We start from the raw sequence: 20,870 nt of genomic DNA, 5'->3' as shown, positions 1-20,870 counted from the left end.
TATTATGCAATTTTGTTTATGAATGGTTGAACTTTTTAAAAATATTTATTTTAATCTACGTGCTTTTACTTAAAAAAAATCTTATATTTTGAAACGGACGGAATATATGAAATTGATATATTTTATATTTTTAGCCATCTTTAAATAAATTTGTTATCTTAAAACATACATCATAAGAAAGAACAAGAAAAATTACAAAATAAAAAACAAACGCTCTTAAAGTGTTGAAGCTCCTTCTAGAGATATAAGTTTCTACCTTAAAGTGTTGAATGACGTTGTTCCAACCACTTTACCTCTCATGTTGGTGATACACCTATCTAGTGATACCACTGTGAAATCCTCTTTTCAAAGCTCGATTGTTTTAGCCGCTACAGCTACTTATGACCACTTGGCGGTCAAAGATTTCGTGAAGCTTGTCTTCATGGCCGAATCCACCTTGGTTCCAAAAGATTCTCTTAAAGAACTCATGGAGCCCTTACCCCTTTTCTCCTTTGATTATCTTGTTATCTTGTTGTATGTTGTAAGAACTCACCTCTTAATGAGGATCTGATTTGAATGAAAGGTTCACTTGTTTGACCAAAAAAAAGAATGCTCTCAAGCACAACAATCGAGAAAGTCTCTTTGAACTTGGTTTCTGACGCCAGCAGAGGCGCAAAACGCCGACGTCGGGAGATTGCTCTTCTGATCTACTTGCTCTGGTTACTGATGTTATTTCCAATACTCTCAGATTCACTCCCATCCTTGCAAACCTGGTTACATTTATTAAGCTTTAATTTTGCTCTTTGTTATAGACTTATATCAAACAATCAAAAGCGTTAATTTATAGATATTTACTTTATCTTAAAATAATATTCAAAAGTATATTTTGGAATAATTTTCTAGTGTAAATTATATATGACCGGTTATATGATCATAAATGCTACCCAAGTCTTTTCCAAAAAAAAAAAGATGCTACCCAAATCCTTGAAAATACTTTTTTAAAAAATTAGTAGGCAAAATAGAGTTTTTTCCGAAAGATAAACTTTTTCTTACCATTATTAGATTTTCGTTTGGGACAATACTTGGATTCACTCCTAGAGGTGAACTCATTCATCTACCTTTCTTATTTAAACCAATCAAAATTATGTCATTTCATATAAAATAAAATAGATATTAATAAATATTTTAAAATATCATTAACCAATTAAAATATATTAATTCAAAATACAAATCGACACATGTTTAATTATAAAATCCAAACTTAAATTCTCCTTTCGTTTGTATTTTCCGGTTTATTTTGGTAGCCTTAATAGTTTTTATTTTAGGAGTGTTTCGGTAGACTAATGAAATCTATATTTCTTCATTCTATGTAAAGCCTAAAGTTTCATCTAATGATATTTACCTTCTTACTACGGATTTGTTAAACTGTTAGTAATCTTGAATTATTGTTTTAAAAAAATAATATTAAATATTGTGAGGTAAAAAGACAGCTAAGTTTGATCCCAAACTTTTATAAGAAAACGAAAAGGAAAAAGGTTCTCACTTCATTTTGCGTTTTAACATAAAACTAAAAGGCACACCAAAAGATGATTAAATGAAGCTACACAAAATACAAATGAGGACAACAAAATGTTACAAATGAATTGAATCACTAACACACAGTTAAGAAGATAAGAAAAAAAAAAGAAAACCCCCCATCTGTAATCATTACATTACAAGACAAACTATATACAGTATCATTATAATTAATCAAACAATTTTTGAAAATTTGGCAACAAAAAAAAAAAAAAAAAAACAGAAGTTTCGATTGAAGAAATCTCCAAAACCAAAAAAAAATAAACACAAAAGATGAAGATGTGGTTTACTTGTTAGACCACTGGAATTCTATCTCAAGATTTCTGGGGCCACTTTTACTTTCAGGTAACAAACTGTATTCACCTGCAACTGCTCCCAGCATCACCACCCTGTCGATTTGGATCGTTACTTTTCCAAAGGAACTCTGCACAAAAACAAAACGCAAAGCCAAAGTTTACAGTTAAAACCGGCAAAATTTATAACTGTTATCTATGAATAAAGTTTGATGATATACCTTTCCCATTTTGCTCTTGTTCTTGCATGATATGTGGAGTTTTTGACCTTTGGGAGGGCTTTCAAATGACCATGAGAAACTCTCGTCCCACTCTGGGTTAGGACCTGTAGATATCACCTGAAAAAATCGAAAGATACAGTTGATTTCTCCGAAAATTATAAATCACAGTGAATTGAAATAGCGGTGAAGAGTCATATGTTACCTTGGTTTGTCTAGGAGGATTGTTACCGAGCGTGATCTTGCAGAACACGCTCGGGTTACCAACGGATTGTTTCATGTTGTTACCGCGCTTGATAGTGACCACCAGCGTACCTGGCAAACACTGCAAGAGGAATTCAGCTTTCTCCTGGAACCGCGGTGGACCTGATTGGATTAGGTACTGAAGTAAGGGGATGGCGTCTGCAGCAGCAACTGACTGGGCCCTGGAAACTTCGGCCGGACAGGCTGACCAAGCTTGTCTGAGTAGAAACAACGCATCCAAGGCAGCTTCTTGAGTTGCCTCTGATCCTGTCTTCAGGGATGTAACTAAATGTGGTATACTTAGTGTTGCAGGCTCAGTGGCCCTTAGGCGTGGGAAGTTGTTAAACAAAGAGTTTAAAGCTTTTAGATACTCATCATTCACAGTTCCAGTGGCCCACAAGTCCTTCTCAATAGCAGCTGTAAATTAAAAGGAAGCAACATCTAAGATATAAGATAAATAATAAGAACCAGCAAATCAAATTGAAAAAGAGGGTACTGAAACTTTTCTCACCAGTTATTGCTCGGACAGTCTCGCTAGATGCGTACTCTTGGACGGTGTGATTAGAGAAAAGTAGTTTTACGAACATTGCAGCCTGAACAGATGTTTCAGGATCACTGGAACTGATCAGATCCAAGACAACCTGCACACCACCTGCCTCGGCAACTGCTCTTTTGTTAGACCGGCTATACATGACAAGGTTTTGCAGGGCACATATAGCAACTACTTTCATTTCTTCAGTGGGTTGTTCTTCGAGGACATTAACTAAAGCACGGCAAGCAGAAGCTGCGTCAGTGCTTCTAGCGAGTGCTTCATTCTGGAAAAGATCACCGAGGGCCAAAGTTGCCAGTAAACGCGCTTGCTGAGCTTGGGTCTGTGGATCCAATAGGTACTGGGACAAGGGTAAGATTGCAGTCTTGGTGGCTTTTGAATCTCTTATCTTCACGTTATTGAGAAGTACCTCAAGCAGTCTCGCCGCTGTGTCCTCACACTGATGAGACCTCAAAAGATCAAGTAAAGCTTCGATGGCACCGCTTTCAGCCATGGACTCTGCGCTGGTTCCATCATCACTTTCCAACACTAGAAGAGCGTTAAGTGCACCAACCACGGTGTTTTCAGAAGCAGAACGAAGCAGTCTTACAAGAACAGCGACAGGAACTTCCAGGTAAAATTCGGAGCTAAATTGCAAGATGATAACCAAAATTGATGCTGCAGACTCCCATAACACATTGGAAAGTGATGGATCTGCTTGCAGTATCACCTTTGACAGCTCACTCACACCCCTTTCTTTAGCTATTTCATTTGGCCAAGTTAGAGCAATGCTAAGGAGAGCTTTCACAGCTCTTTGCTGTAATAAGTGTATGCCAGATCCCAGCACATGGATTAGAGGTCCGATCGCAAGTTGTGTTAATGGATCCTTCTGCAGATGCTCCTCGTAGAGAAGATGGGACAGAAGCTCAGCTGCCAACTGTTGTACTGCTGGGGATGGAGATTCCAGCAGCGGAATTAGCGGCTCAATCACTTGGTGCGGTGTAAGTGTATATTCAGCTCGGCATTGTGGATGTTCTAAGATATTGACCAAAACTTGCAGAGCACTGTGCTGTCCATCAGCTCCAAACTCCAACCTTGTCAGCAAATTGAAAAGTGGCTCCACCACTTTCGCAGCAGATTGTCCCTTGGCAATCGTAGCATTATTTGTGAGGATGCGAAGCAGTTCCGAAAACGCAGCACAAAGAAAATCTGGAGCTTCGTGGAGAATATCAAGTACGCAGTCGATAACTCCAGCTTTCACCATTTCCAGTTTACAAGCAGGCCTGTCCTTACCTAACTTTACTAGAGCCCTGGATATCGCCTCATGAAGCACATAGTTTTTACCATAGAGAAGGCCAACAAGAGGAACCACAGCACCATGAGCTGCAACTAGTTCAGCCAGTTGTTCATCATCGACAAGCTTATCCAGTGCACGTACAACTGAATGCTGAGCAGGGCTGAACTCAGTCACAAGAAGAGAGACAAGTGGCTCAACACAACGCGCTGCAGCAACTGTAGACCTAATCCTTGTATTTGCAAACAGAACATAGCACAGCTCCGCAGCATCCCCCTTCAGTTCCATCGTATAGTTTGAAGAAAGGATCCTGCAGAGAACATCTACCGCATTCATCTCCACATCTGCAACTGCCAAAGCCCGTGATGGATTATCACTCAACAACCTAACAAGTGCAGCAATAGCAGCATGCTGCTCCCTCTCTGAACCAGTGTTGAGAATCTCTACCAATGGCTGAACAGCTTGTCTAGAAGACTCTGCATTTCTTATATGATCAGCGGTAAAGAGACTATCCAATGCCTTGGCAGCACTGTACCTAGCTCCTCTTCCACCTAGACGCAAAACTGCTACAAGTTGGCTGACGGCACCAAATGCTGAGTCATGCCTTCGAATTTCAGCACTGCTAAATAAGATGCCTAAAAGAACTGTTGCAGCTTCCTCTTGCTCGTCCTGAGGTCCAAGGGAAAGATATTTCGAGAGGCCCTCAAGAGCACCTGACTCTACCATGACAATCATATTTTGTGGACAGTCTCCGGCAAGCTGAGTTAGAAGATTAAGTGCAAGAAGAGGAGCACCGGGGCGGTCTGGAATTGGTTTAAGAAGTTCAACTAGTAAGGGAATTGCTTTTCGAGAAGTAGCCCCAACTCTAATATCTTCAACTCGGAAAAGTCTTTCAAGGGCAACCTGGTCTGGGTACCGCACTAAATCGAACTCCTGCGATAGCTGTAGAAGTTCTTTTATGTCATCATCAGAACAACCAAGCAATGATATAAACCCAGCCGCAGCACCAGAGTTTGCAACAGATAGAAGAGTTCCCCGACTACCGTTACAGACAAGACTAGCTAGAGCTTGTGCTGCAAAATATCTGTCTGCGTATTCCTCTGACTTCACAAGATTTGAGAGCACTGGAACAGCCTTCATTGTTGCATGTGAGCGGGTGATTTCTCTGTCCTGGAAAAGTATGGCTAGTAATAATGCACAAACCCAAATGTTGGCGTCTTGTCCATTATCAGCCTGAAGTGTAAAAAAGGATTAGCAGCTAAAGCAATATAAAGGACAACCTAGCGTCCCAAAATGAGTTTAAACGTTAAATGCTATCACAGTGGGTTTTCTTTTATCAGTGCTTCTGATAAGCTGTGATCTCAAAGACTGTAATCTATAAGAGAGTTAAATACCTGGAGAAAACGGTTGCCTATCCTGTCAGTAATCAACTCGATGCCTTCCGACTCCAATATTACTGCTCTGCTCTTTTCATCATGACAAGAAAGAACCGAGAGCAACCAGATGGCTAAATTGTCACCAGAAATAACTGTTGCTCCCGTGGAACCCTCCCTATTTTCTGTTGCCTCTTCTTCTTCATCTTCTTCTTTTTCTTTGGGATGAATGCATATGCAGATTCTATCTTTCTCATCCTTTTCCTGATCTTGCACAGAAATCTGAGATGAATCTAGAATCCGCACAAGTGCTTGAACGAATTTGGCACACAATTGTGTCTCATTCAAATTTTCTATCATCTTCTCGTCGTTAACTTTGGCAGCACAAATAATAATAGCAGCTCCACCAATTTTTATTTTCGGGTCCCTGGTATTTATCACCCTTTTAGCTACAGATGACACGCAATCTCTGGCGTTGTTGACCATGTTTCCCAAAACCATAGGCTGATCTCGGCAAAGTCTTGACAATACTTCAATAGCTTTATCCTGTAGTGAAGGATTGGCAACACTCACTATAGATGAGACTATTGGGGCTATGCTGTTAGGAGATTCAGTCAAAACGACCCAAGCTGGTTTTACATTTCCATTACCTCCTGATCTTGAGAATATAGCAAGCGCATCTAGGGCTTCTGATATTGCATCAGATCTTCCGTCGGCAGATTCTAGAAGAGACACTAAGGCAAGCACTGTTCCAGCACGGTTCACAGAATCTGTCAACGCAGAATCAATTCGGCGACGACTAAGCAGGCGGGCAATTGCAGCAGCAGCAAGTGTCTTTCCAGACACTGTACCTTCACGTAAGATTCTAGTGGCTGACAAAATAATATCTTCGACAATGACCTTCTCTGACACTTCACTGTCCAATATAAGATTAGCCAAAGCGCACATTCCTTGCTCAGCAACTTCTAGAACGGAAGAATTGGCAAGAGAAACCAGAGTAGGCAATGCTTCTCTGGCAGAAATGGCCACATCCCGATTCTCCTTAATTGAAAGTAAAATTGCAGCCAGACAGCGGCAAGACTCAACAAGAATCTTCTCCGAATCCACATTCAGCAGTTTTATGGCAGACAAGAGAGTTTTGAGGGCTAGAGCGCTCTCACGCAAATCCTTTCTGATCTGAAAGATAGCTGCAAGAGCTGAGGCTGAATTTGCTTGAGTCTCTTCTTTTGCAGAGCTCATTAACTTGATCATGGTCTCAATAGCATCATTCGAAGCACTGCCATCACGTAACATGTCATTGAATGGGACCACAGAAAGCATACTCTTCAATGCATCCAAAACGTAAATTTTCGACTCAGGTAGATCACTGGTAAGCAAAGCAGTAAGCTGACTGATTGTTGCAGTATCTGATTTATGAATCAAATGATTCAATGTCTTGGCGGCTATTTCTTTACCGTTTGCACTACCATTCTTTAGTAGCCATAAGAGAGCAGGGACAGCATCAGCACTTTCAACACAAGCACGTATATCTTCACTATGATTGCACAAGTTCCTAAGGATGGTTGCAGAGTCTTCCCTGGCTTTGGCCGACCCAGTCTCTAGAATTTGAACAAGTGGAGGTATACCTCCAGCAGCAGTGATGGCCCACTTGCTTTCATCATTTTCGTTAGACAGAAGGCAAAGAAGTGCAACAGCACATTCTTGCTGCTGTTCGGACGAAAGACCCAGAAGAGATATCAGCATTTGGATCCCTTCACGACCCTGTAAGGCAGGCCACAGGCTACCTTCCTGGTTACACAGCATCAGAAGAGCCTTTACAAGCTCATCTTGAACCTCATTCACCGCCATTGTTATTAGACCAACAAGCAAACGTTTTGCATCCGAGTTGGAAAGTTTGATAGAGAGTATGGAATTCCCATACAAACTTGCAAGTGCTTCAATTGTACGTTCTTGCACCAGGAATGGTAGACGAGGCTTGAACTGCTTTAGCAGAGTCTGCTCAACGACCAATGGATCAGATGCTCTAGTAGTTTCTGCCTTGCCGTCATATATCATTAATGCTGAAGCTAACGCCCCAAGGGTGTCAGCAGTCTGAGCAGGTGAAGAGCAAGATTCAAGGCTCTGACCAAGGCTTGATATGACATATGACAAACCACCGGAAATATTAGCAAGGGCACACATTGCATTTTCTTGTAGTGCTTGGGCATATTCACCTTGCATGAATTCTTTCGATGGAGCTATTGTTGCATTAATTAGAACAGGAATACCATTAGAATTAGCGATTTCTCGCTTTGCTTCCTTAGATTGAGCAGAAAGCGACTTGAGAGCAGCAGCTGCCTCCGCCCTCACTGGGGCTTCATTACCTGATCCTAATAACTTGAGAAGCTGTTTTGTAATGTCCGCAGTCAATACACTGGAACAAACGGAGGCGTCCTCCATCATCATACACGCAAGAAGGAAGCAGACATTAGATAGTGTGCTTGACTGCCCGCTTGCAAGCAGCTTAACAAGTACATCAACTCCCCCAGCTCGAATTGTCTCAGACCAAAATCCTTCTGTGGTGCTAGAAAGGTTCTTAAGTGCACCAGTTAACAAACCATCAACCTCTCCTTTCTTATTTCCACTGCGCAACTGGTCCCAGAGAACCGGTACAACTCCCTCAGTGGAAAATATTTTTGATCCAACATGGTCTTTCACACCACCTTCAGAAACAGCATAGATTGTCTTTGCTGCAGCGATCTGCCCTTCAACTGAACTGGATTTGAGAAGGCCAAGCAATGGGGGAATGCATCCCCCAAGTAACACTTTAACTCTAAGTTCGTTCTCCTTGCAGAGTGAACCCAAGACGGTTGCAGCTTGTATCTTCACTCCAAGTGATCCTGATCGTAGAAGAGAGACAAGTACTGGCACAGCTTGGGAGTGTGATCCGACAGCGCTGAATGCATTTTCACGCATTTCTATAAGGTCCAGTAACTGCTTCAGGCAGTATTCTCTTTCTTGTGCAGATGATGAACCTTGGCGCAGCTGCTCGATGCATTGGGCAACACTTGCTAATGTCCCGTCTGGATCTTCCATGCTGGTGGTTCGGTCTCTGCAAGTGATGAAAAAAATGTTAGTTACAAAGTCGCTAATAGCTGTGCCTTTCTAATTAAAACGTCTCATCTGAAAAAATGACATAAGAAACCAGTCCAGATAATATTGATTTTTATTAATCCACGATTGAGGTGCAACAAATACTGACAATGCCTCGATTTTTTATCACACTGATTGGTAATCATATATGGTGTTACCTCAAATTCATCTTTGTGGTTGAATGTGGAGTTGGGGGCTCTGAATCATGCATCTTCATATCCCCATTTCTCTCCTGCAATCAAGACCAGCCAACACAAATCTAAGTTAAAAGATCAAAAAAATTGCAAGACGTTTGCTCCTATGCAATGGAAAGTGTCCTGCAAAAGACTATCAAGGTTTTTTTATGTAAAGAAGGAAACTTCTTATAACATTTCTACAGTACAACGAAACAAGAAGAAAGCAGTAAAGAGAGATACGCAGACACGTGAAATAACAAAACATAAAGATTACTCACAAGATACAATTCAAAGGAAGAAAAAAAAAAAGTACCACTGAATAATTAATCATCAATGGGATCAGCTCAAGCTTAATCAATCCTTGTAATACACCAGAAATGGAAATACCACTCTAGAATAACTCAGATCTAATTAATACTGCAGCTAAGCACTGTGATAAAGTCGTATATATACACAAATCAAGTTAATTACCGTCTCGCTTGGGGCAAGGCCATTCCCATTAGTAGAAGGAAATCTCCATCCAAGTGCACTTGTCATAATATCTTGTTTATTACACTTCACTTCAAGATTCACACAAAATCAAAGAGTAGACCCCAGAGACCTTGCCCCTACCCAGATCTACTAAAACCAGATCGTCAGAACATCAACACCCTCCTTCCTGCAAACACAGAGATCAGACGAAGACAGAGCATAAAGATCCAGATAAAGAAAGTATGACTCACTGAAGCAAAATGCAACTATAAGTCTATTACTGATGACTCTACCTAACTGAACTATACTATCAGCAACTGTATATATATATAGTAAAAAAACTCACACGATCCGAATCGATTCGAACTTAAAGCTAAATCAGGAAACTAATTTAATCAATATGAACTCAAAAAGACGGATTTAGATCGGGGGGTGGAAGAATCAAAATTCAAAATCGGAGATTAAAGTCTATCGGATCTCTCATTGAAACTGAAACACAAGAGATCCGATACCAAATCATGCAGATAGGTTGAGAAAATTGAACTCACCTAAATGAGAGAATGCGAGAAGAAAGCAGAATCAGTTCTTCTGCATTTGTCTAGTTTCGTAGAAGAGAAGCGAAGAAGACGAGAGAGAAAGAGAGAGAGAGAGGTTTCTTCTTCGTCTGTAAATTTTTTGACTCAACAAAGTATAAAGCGGAGGAGAGAGAGAGAGAGAGAGAAGGGAGAGAGCTGTGTGTGGGCTGGTGAGAGAGAGAGTGTTGTGTTGTGTGATTAGATTGGAGCCGGCTTTGTCCACCGACAAAGAAGTAGAAGTGGATTTAACTCAGCCGGCTTTTGTCGGCTCAACTCGGCTAGAGAAACTAAACGAGTCGTGTACAGCGAATAATATACTACAAGTCTAACTTACATTTATTAAATACTTTCTTTAATCAAAATTAGTGACGAAATTGACTTAGCTGAATTGATTATAAACTTTTTTTTGCTCAGGACAAAAATATTTTATCAACATTTTTTCCTTGGTTAATAATTTTACAAATCACTTTTTTTTTTCTTTCACTGAAAAGATATTGATAAAAATCCAAACTAAACAATAAAATGAACACAGTAACTTAAAAGATATTAGAATGAGATTTTGATGACACATAATTACTAAAAAAATCGAATACAACATATGACATTTTTTTGGAAAAGAATGAAGCTTTTTTATTTATGGTTACTTAATTTATATTGATTAAGTTAGCTTCAAAGAAACCATTTAGTTCACTTGTATTGACTATTTGCTTAATTCAAACAAAACTTTTACATTTTATAATTAAAAGTCGATAAAATTGTTATGGCTCAAGATGACATTCCGATTTAACATTGTACAGTAAATATGGAGTACAAGACGTAGTCATTATTATATACTATAAAAAGAAAAAGAAAAAAAAAACATTTTTGGCAGCATATTTGTTTATTCTGGATTTAAATATTTATTCTGATGAAAGATATGAAAAGTTAGCTCTTACAAGATCAACTAGATATACAATACAAGAAACCATAACATCGGATAAATCAATTTTTTTTTTTTTTTTTTTTTTTTTTTAAAAAGGACAAGAAAAATAAGTAGATTTGCAGTAGTTGTTATTGGTCCTATATGTTGATTTGTTACCAAACTGGATTAATTAGTCCTTTACGATGGTGATAACTGTTAGTAAAGGTAACTACCACCAAATCGAATAAGGAAAACATTGTCAACTTGTTAATTATTTCCCCGTGGATAAAATTATAACTATCTTTTATTGGCGGCTTCCTTTGCATCTACATTATTTCCTTGACATGATATTTCATCTTGTCCAAAAAATGACAGCAATTTGGTTTTGTCCGAGAGTGAGAGAAGTCGGGGGGAATTAACAAATTAAAGAAGATGGTAAAACAAATAACGTGGGAGAGCTTTACCACATGGCCTCATGGCTCATGGGAATCAAAGATTCTAAGTTTTTAAGTATTATTATTTGTTTACCCTCGACGCATGTTTTGTTTCTATCGACAACTATGCCCATAAAAGCATATGATAAGCACAATTATGATAACCATATGATGCACATGTGCTCTTTCTTCCTAGCCAATTATGATCACAAGACCAGACTGGGAAAAAAAAAAAAATCATATTCTATGATCTTCTAAATTCTTATCACAATTTGATGCCACTAGTTTCTTGCACCGTATAAACCCCCAAGAAAACAGAAGGGAAAAAAAAAGACATTCTTTCAGTTGTGAGTTTTCTAATAATCTTTCTCGATACTTGGCCATTAACACATACAATATTGTGCTCCTTGTTTTCCTCATCTTCTCAACGATGACTTACAGTAGTGGTGCAATTTGTAGGTTCATAACACCTCGTCTCCGATCCAATGCTTATTTTGCTACTTCTTCACCCCTAAGTACTAAACCAAGAATTTCTAAAGTGAGTTGAGATCTTTTTCCCTTTAAACAGAACTAAGATTTAAACAGACCAACACTTTATTATACTGAAATCGAATTCATTTTTGTTTTTAATTTAATTATTATAATTCATAAATATTTACCCTTTATAATTGAGATAAAACACTTTTCAAGCATAATTTTAATGGCAACTGAAGTTTGAAGTAATAATGATTGATTTTAGATATTGTATAATATGTACTTTTTTACATATATTAGATTTCAATAGCAGTTGTAGTAAATAAATGATTGATTTGATATATAAATTAGGATCGAACCCAATATTAATCCGAGTTTCTAAGAAAAGTTTTTTATTCTCTTAGAAACTTTTATGAGAACCTAAACTTGAACTTTTTAGTGTAAGTTTAATAGTATGAAAAAAGAGGTTATATCGGGTCATGTCTCTTACCAAAGAATATAGCCTCTTCTTCCATCAAAAATCTCAACCTTCGGGTGACATCTTGAAAATTTTGAACATAAACTTAGATATAACTTGTGAGATCATTTCTTGGGCACCAGCCAACAGAGTCAAGAAAAAAGTTCCAAAACGTAAACAAGATAAATTTTTTACAATATTTACTAATGACGATGTGGCTAATTCTATTATTCGTTGGAACTTGTTCTCAGTCTAACCAAAACTCACACAATCAAGCTCTATCTTTGTGTGTTTTTCCATAGATCATATAAGAGCTCTCACTCATACGCAGAACTGTCACAAACTTTATGTAGATTAAAATCATGTTTAAAAGTTTTATTAAAGATATATTTACTATTGTAGAAAGAATTTTTTTTTAGTATTATAGATCATAAATTATATGCATGCTTTGTTAGATTTATTTTAATTAAGATCAATCTTCTTTTTCATTCGGAATCATGTTCGAGTTCGATATTTTCCATTTGCACATGGAAAACGATATTGCACATATGCATTACAATTAGGTCTAATACAAGTATACACAACCATGAGATTTGATTGCTAACTCAAAACAATACAAAGAACATTAATGAGTAGAGAAAAAAAAGTACATAAATAGTTAACAGTTAAAAGAGAGTGTTACATATAACGAAATCGGTACACCTTCTTTATATATACATCTTTACTTTTAGCCGCAAATGCTCCTAACGACACGGAATAAGACATGGAAAGGAATTGTCGAGAGTGTTATCAAATTAGAAAACAAAACGCTAGTCGTGTCTAGCTAACCAGGTTCCACTGAATCCGAAATTTGACTATGTCTCTTAAACCGACCCAGATAAAAAAAAAATGAATAACATGTTACTGAATTGACCACTCTTGTTCAGTTTGCCAAAACCAATAACCGAGAAATTCATAAACGATTTTTCATTACAGAAATATCTTACATGTTGATCATTGGAATCTACGAAAATATACAATTTTTTCTTAATACAAATTTGACATTAAAACAAAGTAACACAAATTACGTAACTTAATAGACTTAGACACAAAAGAGGGACCACTTATATCACATCGAAATCACACACAAAGACACATAAAGTCAACTAAAAATAGAAGAAATATCTCACACTTGATTCATTCTTGTCTTTCTACAACTTCATAAGTCGACGATGGAGAAGACTTAACCGGAAATATTCTGTTACCGGCGGAAGAAACGCCACCGCCTTCTCCACCGTCTACCCCGCCATCTCTCCTCTTCTCCAACTTCTTTTTCATCATCTTTTCCTTCTGCTTCTTCTGCATGACTTGTAGATGTGCGTAGTTTGCTCCAATAGAAGACATTTTTTTTGCTTATATATAACTTACGTTAATTAAGTTGATTATTATTACAAGACCAAAGAGAGAGTGTGGTTAAAAGAATAATGAAGTGAAGGATGAGTTTGGTAATGATGAAGAGAAGTGTCGTAATTTATAGAGAAACGACTCATGCTTTATGACCGTTGGTTATGATTCCATTCTCATCATTATGCTTCTCCATGCTCCATTATCTTTATCTCTTTCTTTATTTTCCTTTCTTTAATCGATTAGTTTACTGACTTTGACCCAGCCCAATAAAAAAATAGTTGGAAGAAATTTATGGCAATTATATTTTTTGATAGATGAATCATTCATTTTTAATTGGTACTAATATGATTAGTATACTTAAAATTTCAACAAATGTTATCAATAAAATTATACTTTACAGTCTAATAATCCAAATGCCGAAGAAAATAAGACTCGATAAATTTTTAATTTTGATGAATATTCGCCAAACTGAAATCAATTGTAAAAACATATCACTGAAAAGAAAAAAGCATATACTCATTGAATATAGATACTTATTTTGTTTATTTTTCTTCGTGTTATATATGTCAAGTTAAATATCTCAATTTGACGTTGAAAAAATGGCTTTTGAATCCTTACTTTTAAACATCAGGAGACGGAAAACAAAATTATGCCTTTAAACCTCATCTAATCAATAAAAGGGAACATCAATACAAATTACAGCATTAAGCTACAAGTTGGTTTATTTTTCTGAAGAATATATGTTTACTCGTTCATGATAATGTAATTATTCCTGAGTGAGACAAACAATGCATTAAAAGCAGATTAATTAGCATAGCTAAATGGAAAAATAAAATTTGTTCAAATATAATGAAACAAGTGGGTCAAAATAAACATGCATTAGAGTAATATCAAATTAGAAAGGAAGTGTTATCTAAAAATGGTGGCCTTCGCTTTAAGGTCGGCTCTTAAGGCATTATGGAACCATATTATAATAATTTTAAATAATTATAAACCTGTGCACTGGTTTTAGCTAGTATGCTAATTAAAGTTGTCATCAATTTTTAGTTTAAAAATTACCGACCATTGAGTGTCCGAGTCCGCCCAACGCGATATGTATATGTGATCAGTCGTATGTGCCAAACTGTATTGTATTTGTACATATATATGATTTGGAATCATTTTATCATATTACTAAAGTTAAGTTTATGTATATCGAACTAATCTCTAATCTACTTGTGCTTTTCTCGTTTGGAATCACATTTCTAATTTATATTATCACGCCATAGCCATAGTAAAAAGGCATGCTCAGAGAAAAGAGGAGTTTTGATATTTGCGCATCCATCAAGATCGAGGTCTAGGATTCAGTTGTTGTTGTTGATGATGTTTGTTGATGAGTTTGGGATCGGTCGAGCCACAACAACCTTCTCTTGATCTTTATCTGAGTATCTCTGTGTAGTTGTTGTTCCGTCCGTAAGTCAGTTGAATGTAACCTTGAGTTCCGCTCTCTCCATATGTTGTAAAGCAGGGCATGAAAGACAAGCTTATAAATTGAATTAAGTCTATTATTTGTGGTAGGAGACTTAATCCAATTCAGTATGCTGTCAAATGTCGGTGTTGGTTGAGGTTGGTGGTGATTGAAGAAAGCTATCCAAAGGTTGTAAGAGAAGGATTCAGTTGTTGTTGATTTGTTGTTTATGATTTTTGTCAAGTTCTATGGCTATACAAAATTTTCATTATAAAAATAAAAATAAAAATAGTGATGGAAAATACTTACACTTATTTCAAACAATATATTTCAAAACGTTATCAGTTATTTTCTTCTTGTGGTCAAATTCTAACCCTGATGAAGGTTGGTCTTCGTTACAAATACTCAAATGGTATACCGTATACGTAATTTGTTTTTTTTTTGTTTTTGGGATAAAATATAACTTGTTTTTCAAGTTGATTTAATTTAGCTTTATGTGTGATAGTGAAAACCCTTTGTTGATAAACTAAAATAGCACTTCAGAAACAAACGTCTTGTCAAATTAAGTACTGCAGATCCGAGAAAAAATTCCATATATGTATACTATTTTAACATTCACAAACATTGAAAACTATATAATACACATATATCATAATTGGTGATTTGGTGTGCTTTGAACCACAAGCCACAAGGAGTGACTTGCTTTAATTATATTACTATATTATATACAATACTAGCAACTTATTATAGACTATAAATATTAAAAATGCATTGTGTCAGTTCAATCAAAGCACAAAGGACAGAAACAAAAAGGTTTAAACTTTTAAGCCATATATATTACCACATGTCCACATGTATTTGTTGTAAAAAAGCTATGCACTACATTTCATAAATGTACTATATATAAAAAAAAAAAAATCAGGGAAGAGGAATGATAGATAAGTCAGATAATGACTTATTGGCCACTAATCTCCCACCATATCATACAAAACTATATATTTTGACTTTAATTTTATTTATTCATTAAGTACTCTTAGAAAATTTCACCAAAACAGAAGTATTTGCATGCATGCATGCATGCATGTTTATTAGCAAAAAAAAGAAAAGAAGAAGAGAGTATATGTTGCATGCATGCAAGTTTATGTGTAATCTATCTAAATTAGGTTATACATTTACAAAACTATGTATTTAAACACACATATATATATATATACATGTTTATATGATTATGAAGTTGATATTCTATTTAAGTATGTATTAGTGCTAATAGTGCGGTTATACATATTGTTTAGAGAACTAGGATGATGGATTAACTTAAATTATATATTGGTGCTTGTGTGGTTCCAGATTTATGGTGGTTATAGTGTTTATATATGTTGTTTTAATTTGTATTTTTTTATGTCGAAGTGCTTTTTTTTTTTTTTTTGGTCGAAGTGCTAAGTATTAAAATTTTAAAGCGAGCACTCTGAATTTATTACCTTGGTGCTATTCATTAAGTTTTGTCAAATCAATGCTTATCCCAAGAGAATAACTAATTCATTGTGCGATTCAATTTGATATTTCAATATAATCTCCAAATCATGGTGTGGTTTAATGGTTAAAGGATTCACACATTGAAAGACTAGAGTTCGAATCTTCCGATACTATTAATTCTAATCATAGTTTTTTTTTTCTTTTTTCCTTGAGTTGGTCATTGTGGTTGTTTTAAATGACAAAAATACATGATTTTCACAAGTTTATTTGAAGAAACAAGAAAGAAACAGTTCTCGTTTCTCCGCTAATAACATATTGGGGTCGTGATATAAGCTTTTGAGTTACGGCGGTTGCTTATGATTGTTTAATTTTTATTTTTATAGTGAATCTATATTAAGTTTAAAAGGTTGTTCCTTCAAGAGTAGCTTACGTACAAAGAGTTTGGATCCAATTAAAAGAGGGAGTAGGGAGGGGACAATTTGTCCCTAGTTGACCCTAAAGGCCACACAAAACGAAACAACAAAATACTTCTACTGTCTTAATCTCTAGATTATTGTTGTATTAATAAATTCGCTAGAATATTGACATGAATGCTGTGGAAAAAAGAAAGAAACAAAACAAATGTGGAGATAAATAATCATAATTAAAAAAAAAAAAAAATTTCAACCAAGCAATTAAACAAATATTATTGATGTCTGATGATGAATGGTAATTACATCATTTTACCATGTTTAGATGTCTACATGCCACATGGTCACTTTGTTTATGAAAATATTGAAATCAGCTAAATTTATAAAGTTTAGCTAGAAAATTTGAATTAATAGTCAATTCGGGTTGATAAATGCATCGTATCATAGATTAGATATGACAATTTTCCCTACTTTTTGCTATGGGAACTTTTGGATAATTTTGTAATTTGTTTGAACGGTCTTGACTCTTGAAGTGTAATTCACACTACACAGACCTTTGTTTTTTAATTTTTTTAAAAAATGCATTACCGAAAAAGGAAATACTAACAAATTATTGATATTTACCTATGTTGAAAAAAGAAACCCGTTAGAAACAAACATTCACAACACAAGCTGAGTTCGTCAACAGGAGAGGTATCTGACTGAATGGAAGAGATCTCTGACTCTAATAAGTTCGAGTCTTTTCTTTTCTTTACCAATACGAAAGATCTATTAGATTTTAACATTCAGAAACAAACTCTGATTTCTCTCACCACTTAGTCAGATGGATTTCCCTCCGTGCAGTTGAAAAAATCTTCCATTGTTTCAATCAAAAGCCATATTTATAGAAGGCCAAGTGTCTTCAGTTGCTGGACATGCTCAGACGGTAAAGCCGGTGGCGACCATTCTGACCCTACCATTTCCTCGTCTACATCCTCGACCACATACTCCTAGAAACACCAACCAAATAAAGAACAAACAATAAAAAACATTGACCGATACAAAACCAAAACGCTACAGGAGACTGTAAAAGGTTAGCAAATTTCACCTTTGTTAGCATTCTTTTGGCCAGAATGTGGTAATGGCGCTGCCAAATGCGTTGTCCAACCATGGTTGCAACCAATACGCTATAGAATATACCGATAACTGTAAATAAACCGAGAATTACTAATGCCATTATGAAGAGTAATGGTAATCCGGCTTCCCCTGCACCTCCAAGGCAACCTCCACACTCACTAACTGCACTTGCACAGCCTTCAGTACAAGCAGTGCAATCCGCCCACATACAAATAGTTCCTGGTAGATGGCAGTCTGTGCATATCCTGCATTTTGATATTATGTTTAATAAATGGGTAAAGTCAACTCGAGCTTTAATATTTTTTGTTGTATTGTAGTTTAGCAGATAAAAGAAGAGGAGAAAAGGAGTTATCTAGTTCCTATTCTTATTTCCCACTAGCTTTTGTGTAACAGGCTTCCTCTAGATTGTCTCACAATTTATAGTCTCTGATACTACTTATTCATACAGAAAATCACCCAGGAGCCAGGTAAGGCAAAAGCCCACATATTCCGGTAAGCTATATCTTACGAAACTCTATCACGTGACCAAATGAGGAACACTTCTAAACAGGAGATACCGATCAATTGATTCTTAAACAAGAAAAAACTGAAAATAAAACAAAAGGAAGAGGTATGGAGATTGTACCCAGGCTGACAGCAACAGAGACACAATTCACGGCAAGGCTGTGCTAAATCATTGCGAACTCTTCGATCGTAGCAGGTAATGAAGCATCCAGATAGACCCAGCAGAGCAAAGAATAATAAAGCTCCTGTACAAAACAAACATCATCGTGTAAATAAACTTTACACATGTAATTTTTGAGAATCACTTGGCACAAATTTCTTTAGTAATTTTCATGAAGAGCTGTGTAAAGTACAGATTTATGATTCCTAATCTCTAGTACACCTACTTCGAAAATTCTTATGTAGTTCAAAATTCTACGAGATCCATAATTCTAAATTACTAACAGTACATTGCTTAACTTGATCTTTAAGTCTAACGGATGACAAAACCTGGCTTTACTTCCTACTATGTAGAGGCAGAAAGGATATGAACAATGAGATCATCTGAGAGAAAAATTCTTACATAGGAAACCCAGATTCTGATCGAAGCAAAACACTAACTAGGACATATGTACAACAACAGACTTATCACTTCCATCCTACCACCTAAACTTGGAAGATGTCTTTTATGAAGAAGATACTATATAATCTAGAGGACAATTTAGATATTATAGTTCAGGATCATACCACACATGTAATAAAACGTGACCTCACTGTCAAAACCCCAAATATGACGAAGCCATGATTGCTGGTAACTATCTATGAAATAGACCATGTAAGCTAATGCAGCAATCACCTGGGAGAAGATGGGCCATTTAGAGAACATGAATAAGATGTATTACCAAATGAAAGAAAAAAAATTCTGTAAGAAAAGAAAGCACAGATGGAAACTGAATACTTACAAGCTGAACAGCAAGAAATATGGATAAAATATCACGAGTAACAAAGAAGCGAAACTTCAATGTCCGCCATTTCCTATCTCCAGCACTATGAACTCTCAGATAATATGGAGCCTTGCAAGTTGTGCAATGCGCAAACGCAAAACCTTCCTGCAGTAAAAAGAGTTTACTGGGCGTTAACATCTCCTAGTCATTATTGTACCCTGGTACTGACTAAAACAACACCAACTCTAATCATCAATCATGTAACATATATCAAGTCTGAAACTTTTACATCCAAAACCATCCTTCTTTAGCCTTCAAATGGTTTTCTTATTCAACGAAAACAAAATTTTACATCAAGAGGGAAGTTCGTTTTTAGTTGCCCTGACCATCCACCACTAATAACATTTACACAAGTTGTCATATTAGATTGAAAACGGAAGGGGCTAACAACAAATACTAATAGTCAGAGAGTGAAAGCTACCATTTACAGCTATCCAGGAGTAACACTAATGGCTTCCAAGAATGGACCCAAGTTGAACTACAACGTATGAAAAATAAAAGCACCTTAATAGCTCTCCAATGATCCAAGCAATCACGATGTACATACTTTGATGTTCCTTTGCATTTGCATGGCGCAATGAAATCCCTACCTGACCATAATCAATAAATGAGCTTGAATCAACTCCTTTACAAGAGTTTTATCACTACAGACTAATCTAAATCACACCAGAACCATATACGATCTACCATCTGTATGAGTTTCTTAAATTCAGTGATTCATGTCTAGTCGCACCAGTGATAAACCTAAAAAAGCATTCGAATTTTAATCGAATTATATCATCCGAATTCCACAACTGAAGTTTGGCATATCTAAGAGCACATTTTAAAAGGTTATAAGATTCCAACAACCAATGATCTGGGAAGCAACGAATCTAGCGGGGACATTACCGTCAGTTTCAAGGCAGATTCGACACTGAATCTGTTCACCAGGTCCAGCTTCGAGATCGATCTCGGAAGAAGGCTCCACGATCGGCGACGGCGGAACCAACGGCGACAATTCCACTTCGTCCGCCATTCAATTCCGAAATCTGGGTAAAACCCACGAATACCCAGAAAGCGAGATGAAGGAAAAAACGAAACTTTGAAGAGCTCCGATCCGATTTCGTTAAAATTATATCCGGAAACTGGTAGGTGTTTGTTGCCGTTAAACAAGTATGTGAATTGACCCGTCACTCACCGGTTCTTCGCCGGCACACAGTGATGATGATCTTTTTTATGTGTTTTGACCTTTTTGCCCTTATCCCTCCACAAAAATTAATGTTACAAAAAAAAAGAGAAATGTCTGAGCCCGGGTTCGAACCGGGGACCTCTAGTGTGTGAGACTAGCGTGATAACCGACTACACCACCCAGACTTACTTGTGAGAATTTTAAATTTACCTAATATATAGTAAAATAATTTAGTTACCCTATTTTTCAGAGGGGGAGG

General features: G+C 36.5%; 3 protein-coding genes and 1 non-coding gene across 4 annotated transcripts; all 4 read right to left on the bottom strand.

Moving 5' to 3' along the window:
* On the bottom strand, positions 1,552-10,048 carry LOC104713656. Its single transcript, XM_010430827.2, has 8 exons — positions 9,832-10,048; positions 9,284-9,470; positions 8,795-8,868; positions 5,526-8,595; positions 2,820-5,364; positions 2,271-2,725; positions 2,069-2,185; positions 1,552-1,978 (listed from the first exon to the last, which is right to left on the bottom strand). The coding sequence occupies exons 2-8, from the start codon at positions 9,347-9,349 to the stop codon at positions 1,841-1,843; spliced, it is 6,465 nt and encodes a 2,154-aa protein (XP_010429129.1). The 5' UTR covers positions 9,350-9,470; positions 9,832-10,048; the 3' UTR covers positions 1,552-1,840.
* Positions 13,065-13,662, bottom strand: LOC109126526. Its single transcript, XM_019230173.1, has one exon. The coding sequence runs from the start codon at positions 13,505-13,507 to the stop codon at positions 13,301-13,303; it is 207 nt and encodes a 68-aa protein (XP_019085718.1). The 5' UTR covers positions 13,508-13,662; the 3' UTR covers positions 13,065-13,300.
* LOC104713655 lies at positions 17,441-20,640 on the bottom strand. Its single transcript, XM_010430826.2, has 7 exons — positions 20,332-20,640; positions 19,948-20,033; positions 19,402-19,548; positions 19,187-19,295; positions 18,582-18,705; positions 17,928-18,201; positions 17,441-17,829 (listed from the first exon to the last, which is right to left on the bottom strand). Exons 1-7 carry the CDS (start codon positions 20,456-20,458, stop codon positions 17,722-17,724), a joined length of 975 nt encoding a protein of 324 aa, XP_010429128.1. The 5' UTR covers positions 20,459-20,640; the 3' UTR covers positions 17,441-17,721.
* Positions 20,723-20,796, bottom strand: TRNAV-CAC. The gene has a single exon. It is a non-coding gene; the product is annotated as a tRNA-Val (tRNA).

Source organism: Camelina sativa, chromosome 9 (assembly GCF_000633955.1).
Source record: "Camelina sativa cultivar DH55 chromosome 9, Cs, whole genome shotgun sequence".
In the NCBI taxonomy this organism is placed as follows: domain Eukaryota; kingdom Viridiplantae; phylum Streptophyta; class Magnoliopsida; order Brassicales; family Brassicaceae; genus Camelina; species Camelina sativa.
The sequence above is the reverse complement of the archived record's forward strand: the minus strand, read 5'-3'. Positions and strand labels throughout refer to the sequence as shown.

Excerpts from the sequence above, each read along its gene's own strand:
- LOC104713655 (XM_010430826.2), bottom strand. The coding sequence starts at position 20,458 with ATGGCGGACGAAGTGGAATTGTCGCCGTTGGTTCCGCCGTCGCCGATC. Across the intron at positions 18,706-19,186 it reads CACGTTTTATTACATGTGTG|GAGCTTTATTATTCTTTGCT; the intron begins GTATGATCCTGA and ends TGTTTTGTACAG. Across the intron at positions 18,202-18,581 it reads CTCTGTTGCTGTCAGCCTGG|GATATGCACAGACTGCCATC; the intron begins GTACAATCTCCA and ends ATCAAAATGCAG.
- LOC104713656 (XM_010430827.2), bottom strand. The coding sequence starts at position 9,349 with ATGACAAGTGCACTTGGATGGAGATTTCCTTCTACTAATGGGAATGGC. Across the intron at positions 5,365-5,525 it reads TAGGCAACCGTTTTCTCCAG|GCTGATAATGGACAAGACGC; the intron begins GTATTTAACTCT and ends TTTACACTTCAG. Across the intron at positions 1,979-2,068 it reads ACAAGAGCAAAATGGGAAAG|AGTTCCTTTGGAAAAGTAAC; the intron begins GTATATCATCAA and ends GTTTTTGTGCAG.
- LOC109126526 (XM_019230173.1), bottom strand. The coding sequence starts at position 13,507 with ATGTCTTCTATTGGAGCAAACTACGCACATCTACAAGTCATGCAGAAG.